The 19,017-nt window shown below is 39.3% G+C and overlaps 1 protein-coding gene across 1 annotated transcript in view; it reads right to left on the reverse strand.

Moving 5' to 3' along the window:
* NUDCD1 (NudC domain containing 1) overlaps positions 1 to 19,017 on the reverse strand; it is a 64,042-nt gene that overhangs the window by 25,237 nt on the left and 19,788 nt on the right. Inside the window, exons 3-6 of the mRNA XM_006892332.1 lie at positions 7,778 to 7,963; positions 4,077 to 4,260; positions 1,614 to 1,796; positions 230 to 434 (exon numbers count right to left, since the gene is read on the reverse strand). Coding sequence (XP_006892394.1) covers positions 230 to 434; positions 1,614 to 1,796; positions 4,077 to 4,260; positions 7,778 to 7,963 — 758 coding nt within the window. The remainder of the gene's footprint in view (positions 1 to 229; positions 435 to 1,613; positions 1,797 to 4,076; positions 4,261 to 7,777; positions 7,964 to 19,017) is intronic.

A 19,017-nucleotide genomic window follows, 5' to 3' on the forward strand; every position in this document is an offset into this window, starting at 1 on the left:
AAAAAAAAAAGCCACACAGCAGTGACTATATGCTTCAATTACTATTTATACCAGCAACTTTTAAATTTTACTACAATTATGCTCTCTGATGCAGTAGTAATTCCACTCTTACACATCTATCTTAAGGAAATAGACAATATTACAAAAGAATCTACTGTTGTAGTAACCTGAGATAGAGCTAAGGGAGAAAAAAGATCATAAAAATAGAAATAAAACTGTATGAAAATACCTATTATTGTCTTTAATTATCCATGTACTACTTTCCGTATCAACAGATGAATACAGCTTTCCTTCCAAAAAGAGCTGACCATTGAACACAACGCAGATGCTATCAGGCGAGAACTGGACTTGAATGTCCTCCTTAGTCACACCTTCAGGAAGCTGGATTGTTACTGTCAAGTCTTCTTCAGTTTGTTGCCAGTAATACAGAGGTTCTAGTGAGGAAAGAAAAAAATGAAAACACTGTTTGATACCAAGTTTTTACCACTGCTTTGATTTTTCCATCATCAGGGCAACGTAGCTCTGGGATCCAAGAGGGGGAATGTTCTCTTGTTAAATTGTTATTTGTATAGGAAGCACATTAGAGATTGTTAGGACCACCCAGGATAGAACAAGGTTCAGATCATTTGTTCACAGGGTCATTAAAAGTGATAATCAACTTGATGGCATCTCACAACAACATACAGAAGATGCATATTCATTCAAAACTGTTCAAGAGATTCATTCAAAACTAGGAAAAAATTGTAATTCTGACTTCTTTCAGTTTATGACAAGTATGCAGGATACCTTTCGTATGATGGGGGGAACACTCTCCTAAGCAAATACCAATAATAAGCCAAGTTCAGCTTTAAGAGTTTTCTTTTTAAAAAAATCACATAACTCTTCATCAACATCAGTACCATGCTATCATTTCAAATCAACAGCTACAGTGTATTTCACTGCTCACAACGCTGTCGCGTCAATTCTGACGCACCGTGGCCCCAGGCTGGGTTTCTGAGTCTACAAATCATTAGGAGGACACTGAGGAGCTGCTGGTGTACGCGAACCATCAGAGAGCAGTGGAGCTTTCTTGGTCAGGAGTACTGCGCCATAGAGCACACAGTCTTAGAATCACTGAATGCTGCAAACCCAAAGGTGCACGGTTCAAATCCAGCAGCTGCTCCATGCGAGCAGGACGGCCAGTCTCTTTCAATGTGACTTACAGCCTCTGAAAACCTGCTGGAGGGTCAGCTATGAGCTGGTTCTGACTCGACAGCACCCAACAATAACAAACATCCACCTAGGTAACTGAATGTGCCATTTTTAAAAACACTTTTGGTAATTACAAAGTTATTAAATCTGTTCATGCTTTCTATCAAAAGTTATAAAACATTCTTGTCAAAAATACAAATGAGGGGGGCAGGGGGAGCGGGCTGGGCAGGTAGAGAAGTTCAGCAATGAATGAATGGAAATCCAAATTCTCTGTAAATTTTCATTAAAATTATTTAAAAAAAATACAAATGAAAACTCAGAAGGGGGTGGGGAGAACCTATATTACCCTGGTATAGCTCACATATCCTAATCAGGAAGGTAAAGGGCATAAGCGCATACACATGGAATAAAAATACAATTACCTTTGCTTTTCTTTGCCATGTTTTCCTCCTCATTTTCTTCATGATCCTGACTGAGGTTAACAAACTGAAAGGACTTGTAGGAAACAATCATCAGTCCATTTCCATCTGGTTCAAAAGCAGCATAATGAGGCACTGACTTTCCACGGAGAGTATCACGCTTAATTATTTCATGTTTTTTATTATCTGTAAAAATATAAACAGAAAAAACTCAAACTCACTGCTACCCAGTAATGACTGACTCAGGGCTGACTGCCCACCAGGTCTGTGGAGGCTGAAATGACACAGGAAGAACCTTCCCCACCGTCTCTCATGGAGTTGTCAGGGGGATTTCAGCTGCCTCAAGTGACATCTCAGGATGAATGGCGTAACTCCTCTTGGACTATACTACCAAAGTATTTGCTAATAAAATGTTTGTAATAAAAAAAAATTCTATTTTAACGAGAACTGTGCATTAATTTCACATAAAATGAAGTAGTTTATATATACCATAACAAATACTGTGCTCTTTCCATAAGAATAAAAAGTTAGTATCAAATTTAAAATTTAGTTCATCAGTCACAGCATGTACATTTCAGATGCTCAAAAGTCACAAGTACTAGTGGCTACTATACCAGGGAGCTCTGAAGGCCCAGTGGTAAGAGGTTGAACTGCAATCCCAAAGGCACATAGTTCAAATCCACCAGCTTCTCTGTGGGAGAAAGATGGGCAATCTACTCCTGTATGATTAAATGATCTGACAACCCACCAGAGGGGCAGCTCTCGGTCAGTTTGGGCTTGATGGTACACACAGTAACTGTACCGGCAGCACCCAGAAAACATATTCATCTCCAGAAAGTTCTACTGAACGGCAGTACGAGCTGCCGCTGAAAATGACAGCCTTCCCTGGAGTGATGAGCATCAGATTCTGAAGGGCAAACTGTTTCAGTCACAATATTTTATTCACCTTTCCAGCAAATACGTATATAAAATGCATCTTCTAGTAAGAGACACAAACTGAATATAAGAGGGAAAAGTGTACTATGCACTGTTTTTTCTGCATGTTCTAGGTACTTAAAATATGTTCACAAGAAAAATGTTTTTATATACATTCAGAATCTACATGATATTTGTCATGAAACACGAATAAGGACATCTAAACTTTAAAATCTGAACAGTTCATCAGATCCCGGACTGCCAACTCAAAGGCAAGCGGCTCAATCTCCCAGCTGCTCTGTGGGATGAAGATGGGTAATCCCCGCCCAATGCTTCTGAAAAGGCACTGGAAGGTCAGTCGCGTGTCAGTGTCCAAGTCAACGGCAAATACCACCACAAAAGTCTTAGGCACAGTAATATATTTTCCTACTAAAATAGGTTACTTTTAGAAGAATTTCAAAACATTTCAGCTGAGTCCATTCATATCTCTATACTTATACTCTTAAATTGGAACGACTTACGAACTTCATACTGAGTATTTAAAAAAATTTGCAATTTAATATTATGAGTCTTGAATTTCTTGACTGAAATGAAAACTTCTATACTTTCTTTATAGATATGAAGCTGGGCATACAGTGCAAACAGTTCTACTACTTTTAGAGAGCCCCAAATAGAACACTACTTCTTTTCTAAGACGGCTATCCCAACATCTATGGAACAAACAAAACCAGACATTGTGGTTGGTTACCATGGAGTCCACCGCGACTCATAGCGACCCCATGAGTAAGATATCTGAACACTGCCCTCTTTTCTAACACGTTCCAGCCAACTATTCCAGACACTGCAGCAACCCATCTTGTTGAGGGTCGTCCTCTAGTTCTCTGACTTTCCACTTTGCCCAGTATGTCTTTTACTGAGGACTGTTCCCTCTTGACAACACTGGTAAAGTATCCAAGATGAAGTTTCACCATTGCTTCTAAAGACCACCTTAGTGACACTTTCTCCAAGACAGACTTGTTTATTCGCTTGACAATCTTTGGGATACACAATAATGTTCACCAACATCATAATCTAAAGACATCAACTCTTCTTCTATCATGCTTTACTCATTATTCAACTTTCAGATGCACAGGAAGCAAATGAAAATACGATGGCTTGGATCAAGCACACCTCTGTCTTAAAACTGACATCATTTATCTTTAGCACTTTGGAGAAGAGTTTGACAGCAGGTTTTTCCAAAGCAAAACACCTTTTTATTTCCTGACTGTTGTGACAATAGCTATTGATTGTGGACACAAGTAAAAAAAAAATCATAAAATGAAATCCCATCATTTTTAAATTCATTCCACTGTAAAATAAATTTATCACATGCTGAATTATAATTCTGTCTATATTTGGAAACTTCAATATGCCTAATGTTTCATAAAAACACTGTATGTCATTCTTAAACTTGTTTTACCATAAAATGAAATTTGGTACACGTTCCACTTCAAAGCCCAGCAAACGATGGTAACTAGCACAAGGACATTCAGAATTTTTGTTATGTTTTACCTTTACTTTTCTTACTGATGGTGATCCATTCCAAAGAAACAAAGAAACCACTTCCTTTCATATCCAATTCTTCTTTTTCTATTCTAAGAAGTAGGGTAGCTACTGAATGTTCTTCTTTCTCTTTTAGCAATGAGATACTGTGAATTATAATAAAAGGATTTCCAAGCTCTTCATTAAACATAATCTATGAAAAAAAAGATTATATACACACACAAATATTTATGTATTACATGAATGCAAATAGCACAGAGGAAATATACATAAATCCTAACAATTCAACATTCGAGTATACAACAGGAAAGAAAGATTATAAAACAAACAAAAAAACCCTTTAGATAAAGCTAGTAAGACTAAACGTTTCTTTAATAAATATCTACATGTATAACAGGGAAACGACCAATATTCTAGGATTAAAAAAAAGAACAAAAAACCAACAAACCAAAACACAAACAAAAACTAAAAGAGCAACTAAAAAAAATTTACATGAGCTTAAGAACTAAGTGGTAAAGAAGGGGGCGTGTCACCCTTCATCCTTCCATCTCTTCTCTGACACAAGTACAATCTAGTCCTGTTCTGTCTGTCTTCTTTTCTGCAAACTTTAGACAAGGATTTGAATGTGCAGGCTTATGTATGCACATGCTTTTTCTCTGCTGGTTGTTTTGTTTCCTATTCATGTAGAGAACCAACAGCCAAAAGAATTAAACAGTAAACCACCATAACCTTTTATTTCTCAAAAACAAAAGGGTCCATTTGCCTTCAAAGGATGTAATTCAATAAATGCTACTTAAAAGACAATCCTAAAATTGCTTTTAAAAAAGCCAGTGTAAGTGATAAATAGAAAATTTCCTTAAACCTGATCCTTATTGAAACTTTTATAATGAAAAGCTTTAAAATCATCAATTTTCTTATTTGAGAACTTCTGACAAAACTATTCAAATAGTAGACTGCCACAATCTATTATGGACATTTGCACAAGATGGAAAAAACTTTTACAATTCTTAAGAGAGTATTCACAACAGAGAGGACAGATAAAGACAAGTTTTTTGGGGAGTGGATGCATTTTGCTGTTCTTTGAGGGGGCTATGGTAGACAAAAGTGCCCTGGTAAGACAGTGGTCAAGGGTTTGGCTATTAGCTGAAAGACTGGTAATTAAAACCCACCACCAGTTCCTCCAGAGGAGAAAGTATTGGAACTGCTTCTGTAAAGACTGCTGTTGTTAGGTGCTGCTGAGTCGAGTGTGATTCACAGTGAACTTACGAACAGATCTGAACCCTGTCCTATCCTGTGCCATCCTCATTAGCTCTGACGTACTTGAGTCTATTGCCAAAGTCACTGTGTCAATACATCTCACTGAGAGTCTTCCTCTTTCATGAACCCTCCATATTTCCCATATGTCTCTCCTAACAACATGCCCAAAGTATGTGAAACAAAGTCCACCATTCTTGCCTCTAAGGAACATTTTAGGTGCACCTTCTCAAAGATATATCTGTTTGTGTTCTTTTGGCAGTCTATGGGATACTCGGTACTCTCTCCAACATCACAAAAGCCTTGGAAATCCTACGGGGCAGTTCTAGTCTGAGTAGAAACAGACTCAATAGCAGAGTTATGGGAGACCACAGAGGAGGAAGAGCACATGAAAAGATTATCACCAGGAACAAGAACCTGGCTTGTTTGCTCCTTTTCTTTTTCTCTTATCCAATTATTGTTGGGAATGAAACTAGAGTAGATGTCTGGACTTAAAAAATTCATTACCCTGAAGTTTCTGGCTTCTGAATCAAGTCTGCATCTCCACTGTGTATAGAGTCCTCACATGTGAGGCAACACATTGGGAATCCACTTCTGCACTTAAATCATCATCACTACTCTAAGTCCCCTCTCAGCCTATCATGAGTCCCAACCATTCTGACCTCTAGGCTCCACTGTTACACCAATTCATCTGAAACTACAAAACCACACTTAGGTTTATTTATTTTAAAGTCATTAGATTCTATAGTATTCCTTCTACTTTATTAAGCACCAATGTCCAGGAAAAGCTATCAACGTAAAACACTAGAGGCATGGTTATTTCATTACAGCAGTGTAAACTGAGGAAGAAATGAAGGAGATTTAAACTTCTCACTTAAGATTCTTAAGAATTAAGAACATATGTCTCGAAAGCCTAATATGTGGAAATAAGATGAATATACATTAAGAGAAACCAAAAGAATTCTAAATCCATATGACTCTCCTCCCGATGGAATGGATGGGGTTATCCTTAAGCTGAAGCCTCCTGGGTCCATTTGTCTTTCATATTCTCCTTAAATGCTGGCAGAATTCACTCAGTTTAGTAACAAATTTCTGCATCTGTGTCTTACCAATCACTTTCAAAACTTCTAATCTTTTTAAGTAGCTGTACTATAAAATATTGGTTTACTAAAAACACAGGTAAAAGTCACTACTGGGAACCAGAAGAGAAAAGATCATAGGATCAAAGTAATATTTATTTGAAACCAGCAATGTAAACAGCTTCCGGCTGTTGTAGCTGTTTATTATGAAGGTTTCTTTTTCTTTGATTAGATGTTAAAACACTGGAATAGGAAAAAAAATATATCTATAGAACAGAATAAATGTATCATTTAGTATATAATTTTAGTAACACAGGAAAACCATTTGGTCTTCAGGTCTTACTAATCTTTCTCAAACATTTAATGTGTGCTTTTGTAGCTATTTGCTATTGTACAGGATTTAGTTTGTAATCTTTTACATACCTAGAAGTAAAGGCAGTAAACTAATATATTTGTTGTTATGTGCTGTTAAGTCAATTACAATTCATAATGAACCTATGAACAACGGCTCTGAACCTTGCTCTATCCTGCGCCAACCTCATCATCTCTGACACACCTGACTCCAGTTCCACAGTCACTGTTAATTTATTTCTTCTAGAGTCTTCCTCTCCTGTCCTAACCCTCCACCCTTCCAAGCATGATGTCCTTCTCTCTCTAAGGGCTGGCCCCTCCTGACACCATTCCCAAAGTATGTGAGAAAGAGTTTCAAAATCTACCTCCAAGGAGAAACCTTGTTAGTATAATTCAAATGAGCTGAGAGCAATACATTTCATTATCAACCCAGCCTTATTCTTTTCTACTTACCAAAAACTATGGCTCCAGAGAAATTAATTCTTTACATATTGCTGCTAAAATCTTAACCGTCCTCCATATTTAAATATGTCCAATTTAAAAAATGTCTAAAGAAAATTCTTAAGAGATTAGTATGTAAATATATGCTATATTTCGCTAAGTCTCTGGTAAACTCATCATTTGACCAGTATAAACATGCTTACAATCTAGCATGAGAATAGAGTAGAAAAAGTATCTCAATATAATTCTTTAGTCAAATCTTCTTCCAGAAGTTAAAGTCAATGCTTAGTGAAATGTTGTATACATATAAAGCCCTCAATACTTATTTAATAAGTGAAGGCAGTTCTTGGTAATTATAATAGCTATAGGTCAAAATAATTTATCAGTCTTATAAAAATTATGTATTATATATAACTTAAAGAGAGTCAAACATAAATTATAAAACTCAAGAGATCACACTTCATCTAACCTTGAAAATCCTATTTAAAAAACAAGTTGGGCCTCATCTGTGTGTGTGTGCGCACAGACACACACACGTAGATTTCCTAGACTTTCCATAAGTTTTAAAAAATAAGGCACCCTCACCTCCCATTTTTCAGAAGCATTATTTCCACGTTCACCTGTTGCAATGAGATAGAATCTTCCAGTTCCGTCTGACAAGGTAACCCAAGTTGAAGACGTAAAATGAATAGATGCACAAAGGTGATTGTCATACACTGTCAAATCTGCAGGAAGCCGAAACACCTCTCGTGGTTTACCTAAAGCAGTGTCCTAAAAAAAGAAGTCAAACATTATTAACTAGTCTTTCCTTTCCTGGGATCCTCTCTGTGTCTCAAAATATGTGTGAAAACATCCACAAAATAAATACATGCTGTGTACTGGCTGGAAAAAAATACAGTTTGTTCACCCATATTCTTTGTCAACATTCTTTTCAAGAGATGGAGGCTAATCTCCCCCTTCCTTTAACTGTGGACACTACCTGTAACAATCTTCTAACAAAACACAGCAGAAAACACAGCATATGGTTCAAAGACTTTTTTTCCACTTTGCTTTCTCTAGGACTTCAAGTTCTTTGGGAGTATACTTACCACATGTGAGGAATTTAGGGAGAGTCCATGCCCAGAACCCTATGGGAAAGAGCAAGCATTTTGCCAACAACTAGAACTCCATGAGTGAATTATTTTAGAAGTGTTCCCTTCGGCCTGAGTCAAGCCTTCAGATGACAGCAGCCTTAGCTGACATATTATTTACAATCTCATAAGCAACCCTCAGCAAGAACCACTCATCTAAGCCACTCTAAGGTATCTTACTCATAGAAATGATGTTCAAAATGATGTGTTTAGTGTTTCAAGTAAATACATTTTAAAGTAATTCATCATACAGAACCAGCAAACTAATCAATGCAGTAATCTGTTTTCATTATTCTATTATATAAAGACTACTGACAACTTTGTTCCTCTAGAGTTCCTAGGGTTTTCAAAGGCTCGTTATTTAAGAAGTGGATGGCCAATCCTGCTTACTGTTGTTGTCATCATGTGGTGTCGAGTCACCTGAGACTCATAGCGACCCTATGTACAACAGCCCTAAACCCTGCTCTATCCTGTGCCAGCCTGTCTCTGATTCACCTACCCCCATTACCCCAGTGACTGAACCAATCATCTCATTGAGGGTCTTTCTCCCAAGCATGATGTCCCTCTGCAAGGACTGATCCCTCCTTGCAACATGTCCACAGTTAAGTCAGACAAAGCTTCAGAAGCCTTGCCTCCAATGAGCAGCCTGGTTTAATCCTCTCTAGGATGAACCTGTTCATTCTCTTAGAAGTCTATGGTATATTCAATATTATTCTCCAACATCACAGCTCAAAGGCATCAATTTTCCTTCTATCATCCCTAGTCATTGTCTAGCTCTCTGACACATAGCAAATGACTGTAAAGATCATGGCCTGTATTAGGCACACCTTAGTCTCCAGAGTGATATCATTGCTCATCAGTACTTTGGAGAGGTCTCTAGTCTGTCTTAATCTGGGAGTTCTGCTAAAACCTGACCACCAAGGGTAACCATTATGGCATTTGACACACCTGTAGCACAGCTTTTAGCATCACAGCAACCCCAAGTTATCTCAGTATAGCAAACTGACAGACAAGTGCTCAGACATACGTTTTCCCTAAACACAATTAACACCAACCAATTTTTAAATACAAAGATCCACTGGTTCCTGTTTAGTTTTAATATGAGGCTTCTGGCCCACAGGTGACTGTTGTTAACTGTCAACAATTTCATGTTACTTATATCCACAATTAACACCCCTGGTACCAGCAGTCAGGAAATAAGGAGACATAATGCACTAGGAAAATCTACAGTTGACCTCTCCAAATTACTGAGAAATAATGATGTCAGGTTGAGAACTAAGATGTATCTGATTCAGGCCATAGTCTTCCCAATCATTTGCTATGCATCTGGTAGCTGGACAATGAATAAGGGTGACAAAAGAAGAACTGATGCCTTTGAACTGTGATCTTAGATAAGAAAACTGAACATCCCATGGACGGCCAGAAGAATAAATATGTCTTTGAGAGGGTACAGCTAAAGTACTCTTCACATGCAAGAATGATGGGGCTTCACCTCTCATACTTTGGTCATGTGGCTAAGAGGGGTTATTTTTTAGAGAGGGACATGATGCTAGGAGTGATGGAAGGTCAGTAAAGAAGAAGACGACCCTTGACCAGGTGGAGTGACATGGTGACTGCTGCAACAGGCTCTAGTGTGTCACGAAGTGTGAAGATGGCACAGGATATGACAGAGCTCAGATCTGTTGTTTGTAGGGTCATTATTAGTTATACTCACACAACCACACCTAACAACAATAACAACTTATAACTTCTGTTTCGGTAACAATTAGAATAACTATCTTTTGGGAAAAAAATTATTTTTTCCTCTTCATGGCATACACAAAGACATTCCATATGACAGATGCATTAATAACTTCAGAAGAAATGTAAAAGAATTTTACTGAAAAATATAGAATATGTTTATAATTTCATGATGGAGAAGTGTTCCAAAGCATAAGTAAGAGACAAACAGGAAACAGAAAAAATAAGTCACAAGTAAGATATGCAATGAAATTCTGTAATAAAGAGTTCCTAAAAAGCAATGAAATTCTGTAATAAAGAGTTCCTAAAAAGCAAGTAATACGGCGAGCTCTGGTGGCCTACTGGCAAGAAGCTGCACTGAAATCCCAGAGGTGCGCGGTTCGAATCCACCAGATGCTCTGCTTAAGAAGGAGGGACAATCTCCTCCTGTACCAGTCAGATCTGATTTGATGGTACACACACATGAAAAAATAAATAAATAAAATAAAAAAAACCAAAACCAAGTAATACATGAAAATGGAAAAGGAATTTGAACCAAAAGAAAAAAAAAAACGCTCAACATAAAAAATTGGCCAAAGTATTCAAACTGATCAGTTAATATAAAATATAGATTAAGATAATAAAACGTCTTCTATTCCCAATTGAACCCATCATCATTTTTATTCCAATTTATTGTGACCCTACAGAATAGAGCAGTATTGGCCTGTAAGGTTTCCAAGGCAGTAACCTTTCAGGAAGTCGACTGGCACGTCCTTCTCTCACACAGTAGCTTGTACTGAATACAATTTCTAGTTAACAGATTTAACCACTGTCCCACAAGGACTTCTGATTCTAGTCAGGGAAAAATATTTTAGACTAGTAATATTCACTCTTGGCTTCTGTGCCATGTTGGCGGAAGCATAAAGCAAATACAGATTACAATTCAAGGAAAATAAATTTTAAAAAGCAACGACAAATAATTCTCACAAGTGACCAGCAAGCAGCATCATGACAAACGGAGGAAAGAGTTAAGTTGTCAAAGATTTCCGTTTCCTTGGATACACAATCAATGCTGTTGAAAGTTTTCATTCAAGAAGCTAAAACAATGGATTGGATTAAGCAAATCTGCTAAGGACCTCTTTAAAGTGCTAGGATAAAAACAGAGCTAGGATAAGGAAAAAAGGTACTCTCATTTTCAACAAGTCAAAAACAACTCAAGAGGTGACCCTCCAGAGGGTATTCAGCAGCTCTAAACAGCATGAGAATAAACTGTCCACCTTCTTAGCTCAGAGCTGCCAGAGATTTGAACCACCATGCTGTAGCCTTTGAGTGAGGAGAATTCCCTGTAGACAATGCCACCAGCGACCCTTTCTACTCGTTCATAAGGAAGGAGATTAAAAAAAAATAAAAGGTGTCATTGCTTGATAAGTAGAGGGTCTGTGAAAAAGAAATGTGCAATAAGATGCACAAAAATGGGCTCCAACACAGCATCACAGAGAAGGCGGCTCAGGATGGGGCCTCATTCCTTTTAGTGCATGAGGTTGCCAGGAATCAGCACTGACTCAGTGGCACCTAACAACAGAAATAAGCCCTGGTTTTTGTTGCCGTGGTGGTGTGCTGTCTAGTCAGAACCAGCCCCAGCTGACTCTCTCAGAGGCACCTAACCGCATGTGAGGAGTCTTCGCACCTTTCTCCTGAGGGGCAGCTGCTGGGATTCCAATCGCATCCCTTGCGTTGGCCTCACCACCAAGCCACCAGCGCTCCTGGCTTTTAGGAGACTTATTTATAAGACAAGTTTTTCTTTTTAACTAAGTCAATAACTAACCATTTATTGTAAAAAAATAATCCACCTGTATAATAAGAATATTCATGGAACATGAAAACTGTATTAATGGAAATTGGGAAATAACTCAGATGCTTATTAACGTGGGAAAGGTGGGGAAAAGGCCACGGTTTGTGTCCAGTGCACTGAGTCACTACAGCCCCCTTTCCAATGTAGTGTATCATTACAAGACACAACTTCGTGCTAACACTTGCTCAATCATAAGTCTTCATTTCATACACAATTATGAAGGTTGTTGTTGTTGTTATGTGCCGTCGAGTCATTTGCGACTCATAGCGACCCTATGTACAACAGCCCTAAACCGTGCTCTATCCTGTGCCAATCTCATTGCCTCTGACAAACCCATCCCGAGTACCCCAGTCACTGAATCAATCCACCTCATAGAGGGTCTTCCCCTCCTGCGCTGTCCCTCCACCCTCCCAAGCATGATGTCCCTCTCCAAAGACCTGTCTCTCCTTACAACATGTCCAAAGTATGTCAGATGAAGCCCCAGAATCCTTGCCTCCAAGGAGCAGCCTGGTTTAATCCTCTCTATGATGAATCTGTTTGTTTTCTTGGCAGTCCATGGTACATTCAATACTCTTCTCCAGCACACAGCTCAAAGGCGTCAATTCTCCTTCTATCCTCCCTAGTTATTGTCCAACTCTCTGATGCATAACAAGTGATTGCAAAAACCATGGCCTGTATCAGGTAGACCTTAGTCTCCAGAGAGACACTGTTGCTCTTGAGTATTTTGGAGAGGTCCCTAACCACAGACTTTCCCATCGCAATACGTTTTTTTAATTTCCTGGCTACTGGTGCCAAGAGTGTTGACCGTGGAGCCGAGCAAACTGAAGCTGTGAACAATCTCAATCTCTTTGCCATCCATCCTTATGCTACCAATTGGTCCAGTGGTGAGAATTTTTGTCTTCTTAACATTGAGCCTCAGTCCATATTGAAGGCTGCAGTCCTTGACCTTCTGCAGTAAGTGCGTGAGGTCCTCCTCAGTTTCAGCGAGCAAGGTTGTGTCATCTGCATAACGCAGATTGTTGATAGATGGTCCACCAATCCTAACACCATGCCTCTCCTCATAGAGCCCAGCCTCTCGGATAATCTGCTATGCATACAGGTTGAAAAGGTATGGAGACAGGATGCATCCCTGACGTACATCCTTCCCAATTTTGAACCATGCAGTGTTGCCTTGCTCTGTTCTGACTACTGCCTCTTGGTCCAAGTATAGGTTTCACATTAGCACGATTAAATGTTCTGGGATTCCCATTCTTCTCAGAGTCAGCCACAGTTTGTTATGATCCACGCAGTCAAATGCCTTTGCATAATCAATGAAACACAGATATTCTTCTGGTATTCTCAGTTTTCAGCTAAGATCCATCTAACATCAGCTACAATATCCCTAGTACCACGACCCCTTCTAAACCCAGCCTGGACTTCTGGCAGTTCTCTGCTGATGTACTGTTCCAGTCATATTTGGATAATCTTCAGTAGAATCTTGCCTGCATGTGAAATCAATGATATTGTTCTGTAGTTTCCACACTCAGTTGGGTCGCCCTTCTTTGGGATGGGAACAAATATAGACCTCTTCCAGTCAGTTGGCCAAGTGGTTGTTCTCCAGATTTCTTAGGTTTTTCATTCTTATTTATAGTAAAGGTGTTTTAATGTTTAAAAAATAAAACAGAGATGTTGCACTTCTTTTGTTCTATGAAGGTAGTTTTAAGCCTCACATGTGGCTTATACAGCATTTTCTTTTAAACACAAAATTTCATATGACAGATTGCTAGATGTCTAACAATGAGATAAACTGGTGTAATATTCAGTAGAATGATATCAAAGAAAACATCTCTCTCACTTCTCATAGACATTTATCTAACAGAATCTACTGCTGCCAAGTTGGCTCTGACTTACACTGACCCAGCACTAGGTTCCAAGTTTGTAAGTCTTTATGGGAGGAGCCTGGCCATCTTGTCTACAGTGGAACAGCTGGTTGATTCGAACCACCAGTCTTTGGTTAGGAGCCTGATACACTACACATGACATTACCGGGCTCCATCCTTGAGAGAAAGCAACCTACACTGTCCTGACCGTTAAAATCTAATCTTCAGTTTAACTGTATTGTAGGCAATGAAGTAGGTTTTTCTATTAATCTTAAAGCATTAAATTCCATTTTAATCAACACCATAGACAGTTTTCCAAGTGTCACCTTTGATCACTAGCATTTATAATAACCAGGTCTCACCCAATCATTTTCTTCTTCTTCGTAAGAAAAGTTAATGTAACTATGTTCAAGGCTGCTGAAAACCATTCTGAGGTAACATTTCAAAAAAGCTGAGTTGCAGAGAAATAAAATTTCATTGATGAATGAAATAATTACTGAATGACTATAAATAGTATGTTGAATAAAGTGCTTTGACTTTCTACCATCTTATTTAATTGTCACCAAACTCTATGAAGTTGAAATTATTATCGTCATGTTAACAAGACAAAGGTATTCTGCTGCTACAATGTAGCATGGCAAATATGTCATTCCTGGCCAACCTCATTCTAAAAGTTGATACTTTTCCTCCTACTACACATTTCTAGAAAACAGATCATATCTCAAGTGTTTCTACATAAATATGCCTCAGATCTCATTGTAATTTCTGGAATATAAAACAAAAGCAAACAAACAAGTAATGAATTAATTTTTATATACAGTTTTTAACCAGGATAATTATACAGATTTTAAATATAAAAATTAGTTTCTGAGTTAATAAAATAGAAGTTAAAAATTATGTCAATATATTATGTTTCAATTACATTGTAAATAAATCACAAATTAGCACTAATACACAAATTAGATGTTTATGGAAAATTCTCTCAACAGTTTAAGAGCCCTGTAACTGAAGTCACTAGGAAAGGCAGAGAGAGGGTCAGCGGAAAATGGGAAGACCATCAACGAGATCGAATGGGCGCAAGTATGTCAGAAATGCTGAGGACAGCAGAGGACAGGCCAGGGTTCAGATCTGTTGTTGACAGGGTTGCTGTGAATTGGACTTGACCTGGTGGCACCTAACAATACCAACCTAAGTAGACAAGCGTAGAACGAGTATACACATTTCTTATCTACTCTAGTTTTAAAAAAGTTTCCAGCAAAATTAGATACATATACCACATTCCAACACTATTAATACGGAAGTACAAAATGTCTGTTCATCTAAAAGATACGATCTTCTTTCTGGAGAAAGACTTTCATCATTAAAAAGCAATAACTTCGTCAAGAATAAAAAATATAAAGCCTTCCTTTTCCTGTTTTTGCTTTGTTCTGGGGTGTATATGTGTGTGTTTGGTTTGTTGTTAAAGCTTTGTTGCTGTTGTCTGTGTTGCTGATGTGGAACCAACTCATAGCTGAGCCTCCAGTGGAGTTGCAGAGGCAGTAAATATATCACCTAAGAGAATATTTCCTGTCCTTTCCCGCAGAGAATCTGGTAGATTTGAACCATGTGCATTTGAAATTGCAGTGCAGCTTCTTACCACTAGGCAACAGAGCTCCCTTGTTAAAGTTTTAAGAAAAAAAGTTTTTAGTTCATTACATTTTTAATAATGTTTTCATGTAACACACAGCAGTCAATAAAGTACTAATCACACATAATTCTAAGAATGTATATACCTCTTTTCTCTTTCTTCAACCAGCTAAATATTTGACTCTTTACTTATGAACTCTTACTGGATTTATGCCTACATTAGAGATGGACACAACGGCACACAACAAAGCTGGACTAAAACAATTAAGAAAAATTATGAATATTAACAAGTCAACACATTTTAAAAACTGATACGAGAACCAAATTTTAAGCACGCAATTTTTTTCCCATTTAGGTGTTTTCTACTTCCTAAACACACATCCTCCCAAATGACACTTTGCTAAATGTAAAATTTATAAACTCACAAGTTTATCTTGTAACTTCTCTACAAAACTGCATGCTGAAATGCTGCCACCTGCTGGCTTCAAACAAAGTCTGAAGGCCATGTAATTCTTTTTTTTTAATTGGGAAAAACATATTGGGGGTACAAGGAGCTGAGGGTTGGGGGCAGAAGGGTGAGGATGAGCCAGAATGCAGCTGTAGAGCTGCAGTTTGGTCAGTGAGGGGAGCAGGTGAAGGAAATGATGAGGTTCCAGTGGGGACCAGATGCTACAGAGGAGTGACAAGCATTTTCCAATAGTAATTAAACTGTCTTATTGATTTGGGAATTGGATGCCGACTCTCTGGCTTCTTCATGCTTAACAGGGGCGTAGATGTAAAGGGGGGAAGGGAGGACGCTTTATCACCTTACTGGTGGTCTTGGGTTAAAGCTGCTTGCCTTCTTGCTCTGTTAGAAGATATTTTCCTGTCATTTGCTCCCCTCTGGACTGCAAAGTGTTTTCCCAGGTGGGTCCAGTGGGGATGGCTGATTGAAACCAGAGGCTCCATCCTCCTTTGCTTCCTTAGCTGTCAGTTGTATTTCCTTTTTGTCACTGGCACTGGGTTCAGGGTCAATTCTGGAGTAAAACTCAGTGTTAAGGTTACCTATAGGAAAGGGAGCAAACCTAGAGAGAACAAACTTGTGAGTTACAAATAGAAGGGCTTTGAGGGTGTTGCTTTCAGGTTTACCTCGGGGGGAGGGTGGCAGAAGGTGGGGGGCCAAGGAAACATTTCTTGGATACCCTAGGCATTTTCCCCCCCTTCCCCACCCAGGGGTCAGATGGCACAATCTGGGGACTGAGGAGCTCACCCTGAGGGCCACGACGGCTCACCCTGAGCTGGGGGCTGAGGGCAGCCCGCCCCAGAGGGCCACGACAGCTCGCCCCGAGCCAGGGGCCGAGGGCAGCCCATCCCGAGCAGGGCAACACCCCCCAAGAGCTGGCTGGTATACTCTCCCTCCAACTGCACCTACCCCAGTCCGGTACCCTCCCCTGACTGAGGATTCTGTGGTCAGAGATTGTGTTTCCAATTCCAGCACTGCTACTTTTACCCCCCGCCCCATAAGTGGTCATAGTATATTTTAAAGTAGGTGTCACTGCTCTCCCCTTTATATATGATAAAAGGAACCTGAGAATTGTGAACAGACTCCCCCCAGGTCTAACCATCTTTTAGCAGAAGCATTCAACAGAACAAAATATGTGGTGCATTCAGGATGTCGGTCCTCTTGTGCACGCTGCCACTGTTAAGGTCATCAGACTCACAGTGACTTTCAGCAATCTATTCTATATATAGGTAATTGTCTTCTTTGGCCTGTCCAAGGAAACCCAAACCTGCAGATGGCGGGCATGCATCACATCCCCCACCTCCTATGCAGGCGGCCAGCGGGGCGCATGCCCCCCCAGTGTGGGAGGCCAGCGGGAGGTGCGCGGGCCCCCCCAGCGCGAGCGGCCGCTGGGGGCGCGCCACCCCATCCCGCTGCCAGGCGCTCGGCGTGCCAGCGGCCCCTCTTGTGCAGGCGGCCAGTGGTCGCCCGCTTCCCCCACAGCCTCCATCCTGGCTCCAAGAATTCTCTCCAGAACAAGTCCACCTTGCGGCAATATGGTGGCTTCGCTGTACCAGTCTTGAGGAGGACTGGTGCCCAGCATCCATCCTGGGTGAGGAAATCCATTCGACCGGCTGTGGAAGCCTCATGGAGCTGCAGCGGCTGTGCGGCAAGACTCACCCATTTCTCCTTGGGAATCCTTGAATTCCTGTTGTTGAGCCTTGATCTTCAGTGAGCGCCAGTCACCAACTGTTTAAGTGTTCAATTATCAATAAGCCGAAGTCTGTGGAAGGCCATAATGGCCCTGCTTTAAGTGGTTCACTGCTCCCGCAGCTCACGACGCTGTCTCTGCCTCTGCTGCCATCTTGTATCTTAGGCCATGTAATTTTTTTATGGACTTGAGCCCTACAAATTCACTTTGTCCACAAGATCAAGTCCAGCCAACATGTAAGGGATGGAGAATGGCAATTTTCCAAAATTAAAATCTTGACCCAAATAAAAAACTGGAGACTCTCTTGAGAGTTTGACCTAGACTAAATGGGTATGGAGGTTAGGCCTTGCTGAGCACAGGAGTGAGGCTCAATTAAAGACAAATTCAGCAAAGGTCCACATGTCAGGAGATGAGAACTCAAACTCTTCCTCCATCTCGAGCCCAGAATGCAGGACATCCTCAGCCTCTGTACACAACTCTCGGAGAAGAGCCCGAAGCCTCTGTACATAACACTCAGAGAAGAACCTGAAAAGCCCCTCTCTGGGATTCTAGACAAGCGGGTTCTAGTAAGACCTACAAAAAGCAGCACTCTGAGACCAGGAATCCTCACTCAACCACACCGTCAACTGGCATTTGTGGGAAAGTGATACATGGTACTTCTTTTTCCTAGAGAGAATGGCACATGTTTAGAGTAAGTTATGTCTTTTCAACAGAATTGAACTTTATAGTACAATAAATAATGTAAAATACCAAAAAAAAAAAAGAGTTCAGGGACAGTAAGTAGAAATTTGAAATGGTGGAAAATTGTAGGAGTAGAAAAGATAATTAAATAAAGTTCTTTTTTTAAATAAAAGTTTTATTTTGATTGTGAAAATAAAATTCTTAATGAAGAACATTCAAGAAGTATCTTATTAAACATCCTCTGGAAGAGGGAAAAACAAAATACTTATTGGAACAATAATCACAGTCTCTCAACAACTATCATGGAAATGTTCCCACACAAGCAAATTCTTCTTCTTTTACTGAGAAAGTGGATGTACAAAGAAATGAGATTTCATTGAAAAATAATGCAAATTTTATAAAGCCTACATAGATGTCATGAATGGGTCAAAGTATTGTTAGGTATATGATATAAAAAATAATGTTTTACAAGATTATTTAGAGCATACAGACAATGTGAGACAGCTGGATTTAATCAGCTTAAATAATCTTTTCAAAATAGGCTAGAATTATAAAAGCTAAGGGAAGCACATGCCTACATTTGCTACTTAATTTTCACTTTAAATTTTGTTCTCTTCTCACTTAATTTAAAATGTAAGAATATGATTCTAAAGCTTACTACATAAAAACCTTAAGTAATTATCTGACAGGAAGCAATTATACAATTTCTGAATCAAACAGTCAAAATGCTTATTTTAGAAAAGTAATATCATTTGTAGACTAACCT

The sequence above is a fragment of the Elephantulus edwardii genome, unplaced genomic scaffold (genome assembly GCF_000299155.1).
Source record: "Elephantulus edwardii isolate Elephantulus edwardi_28Jun2011 unplaced genomic scaffold, EleEdw1.0 scaffold00114, whole genome shotgun sequence".
Classification (NCBI taxonomy): domain Eukaryota; kingdom Metazoa; phylum Chordata; class Mammalia; order Macroscelidea; family Macroscelididae; genus Elephantulus; species Elephantulus edwardii.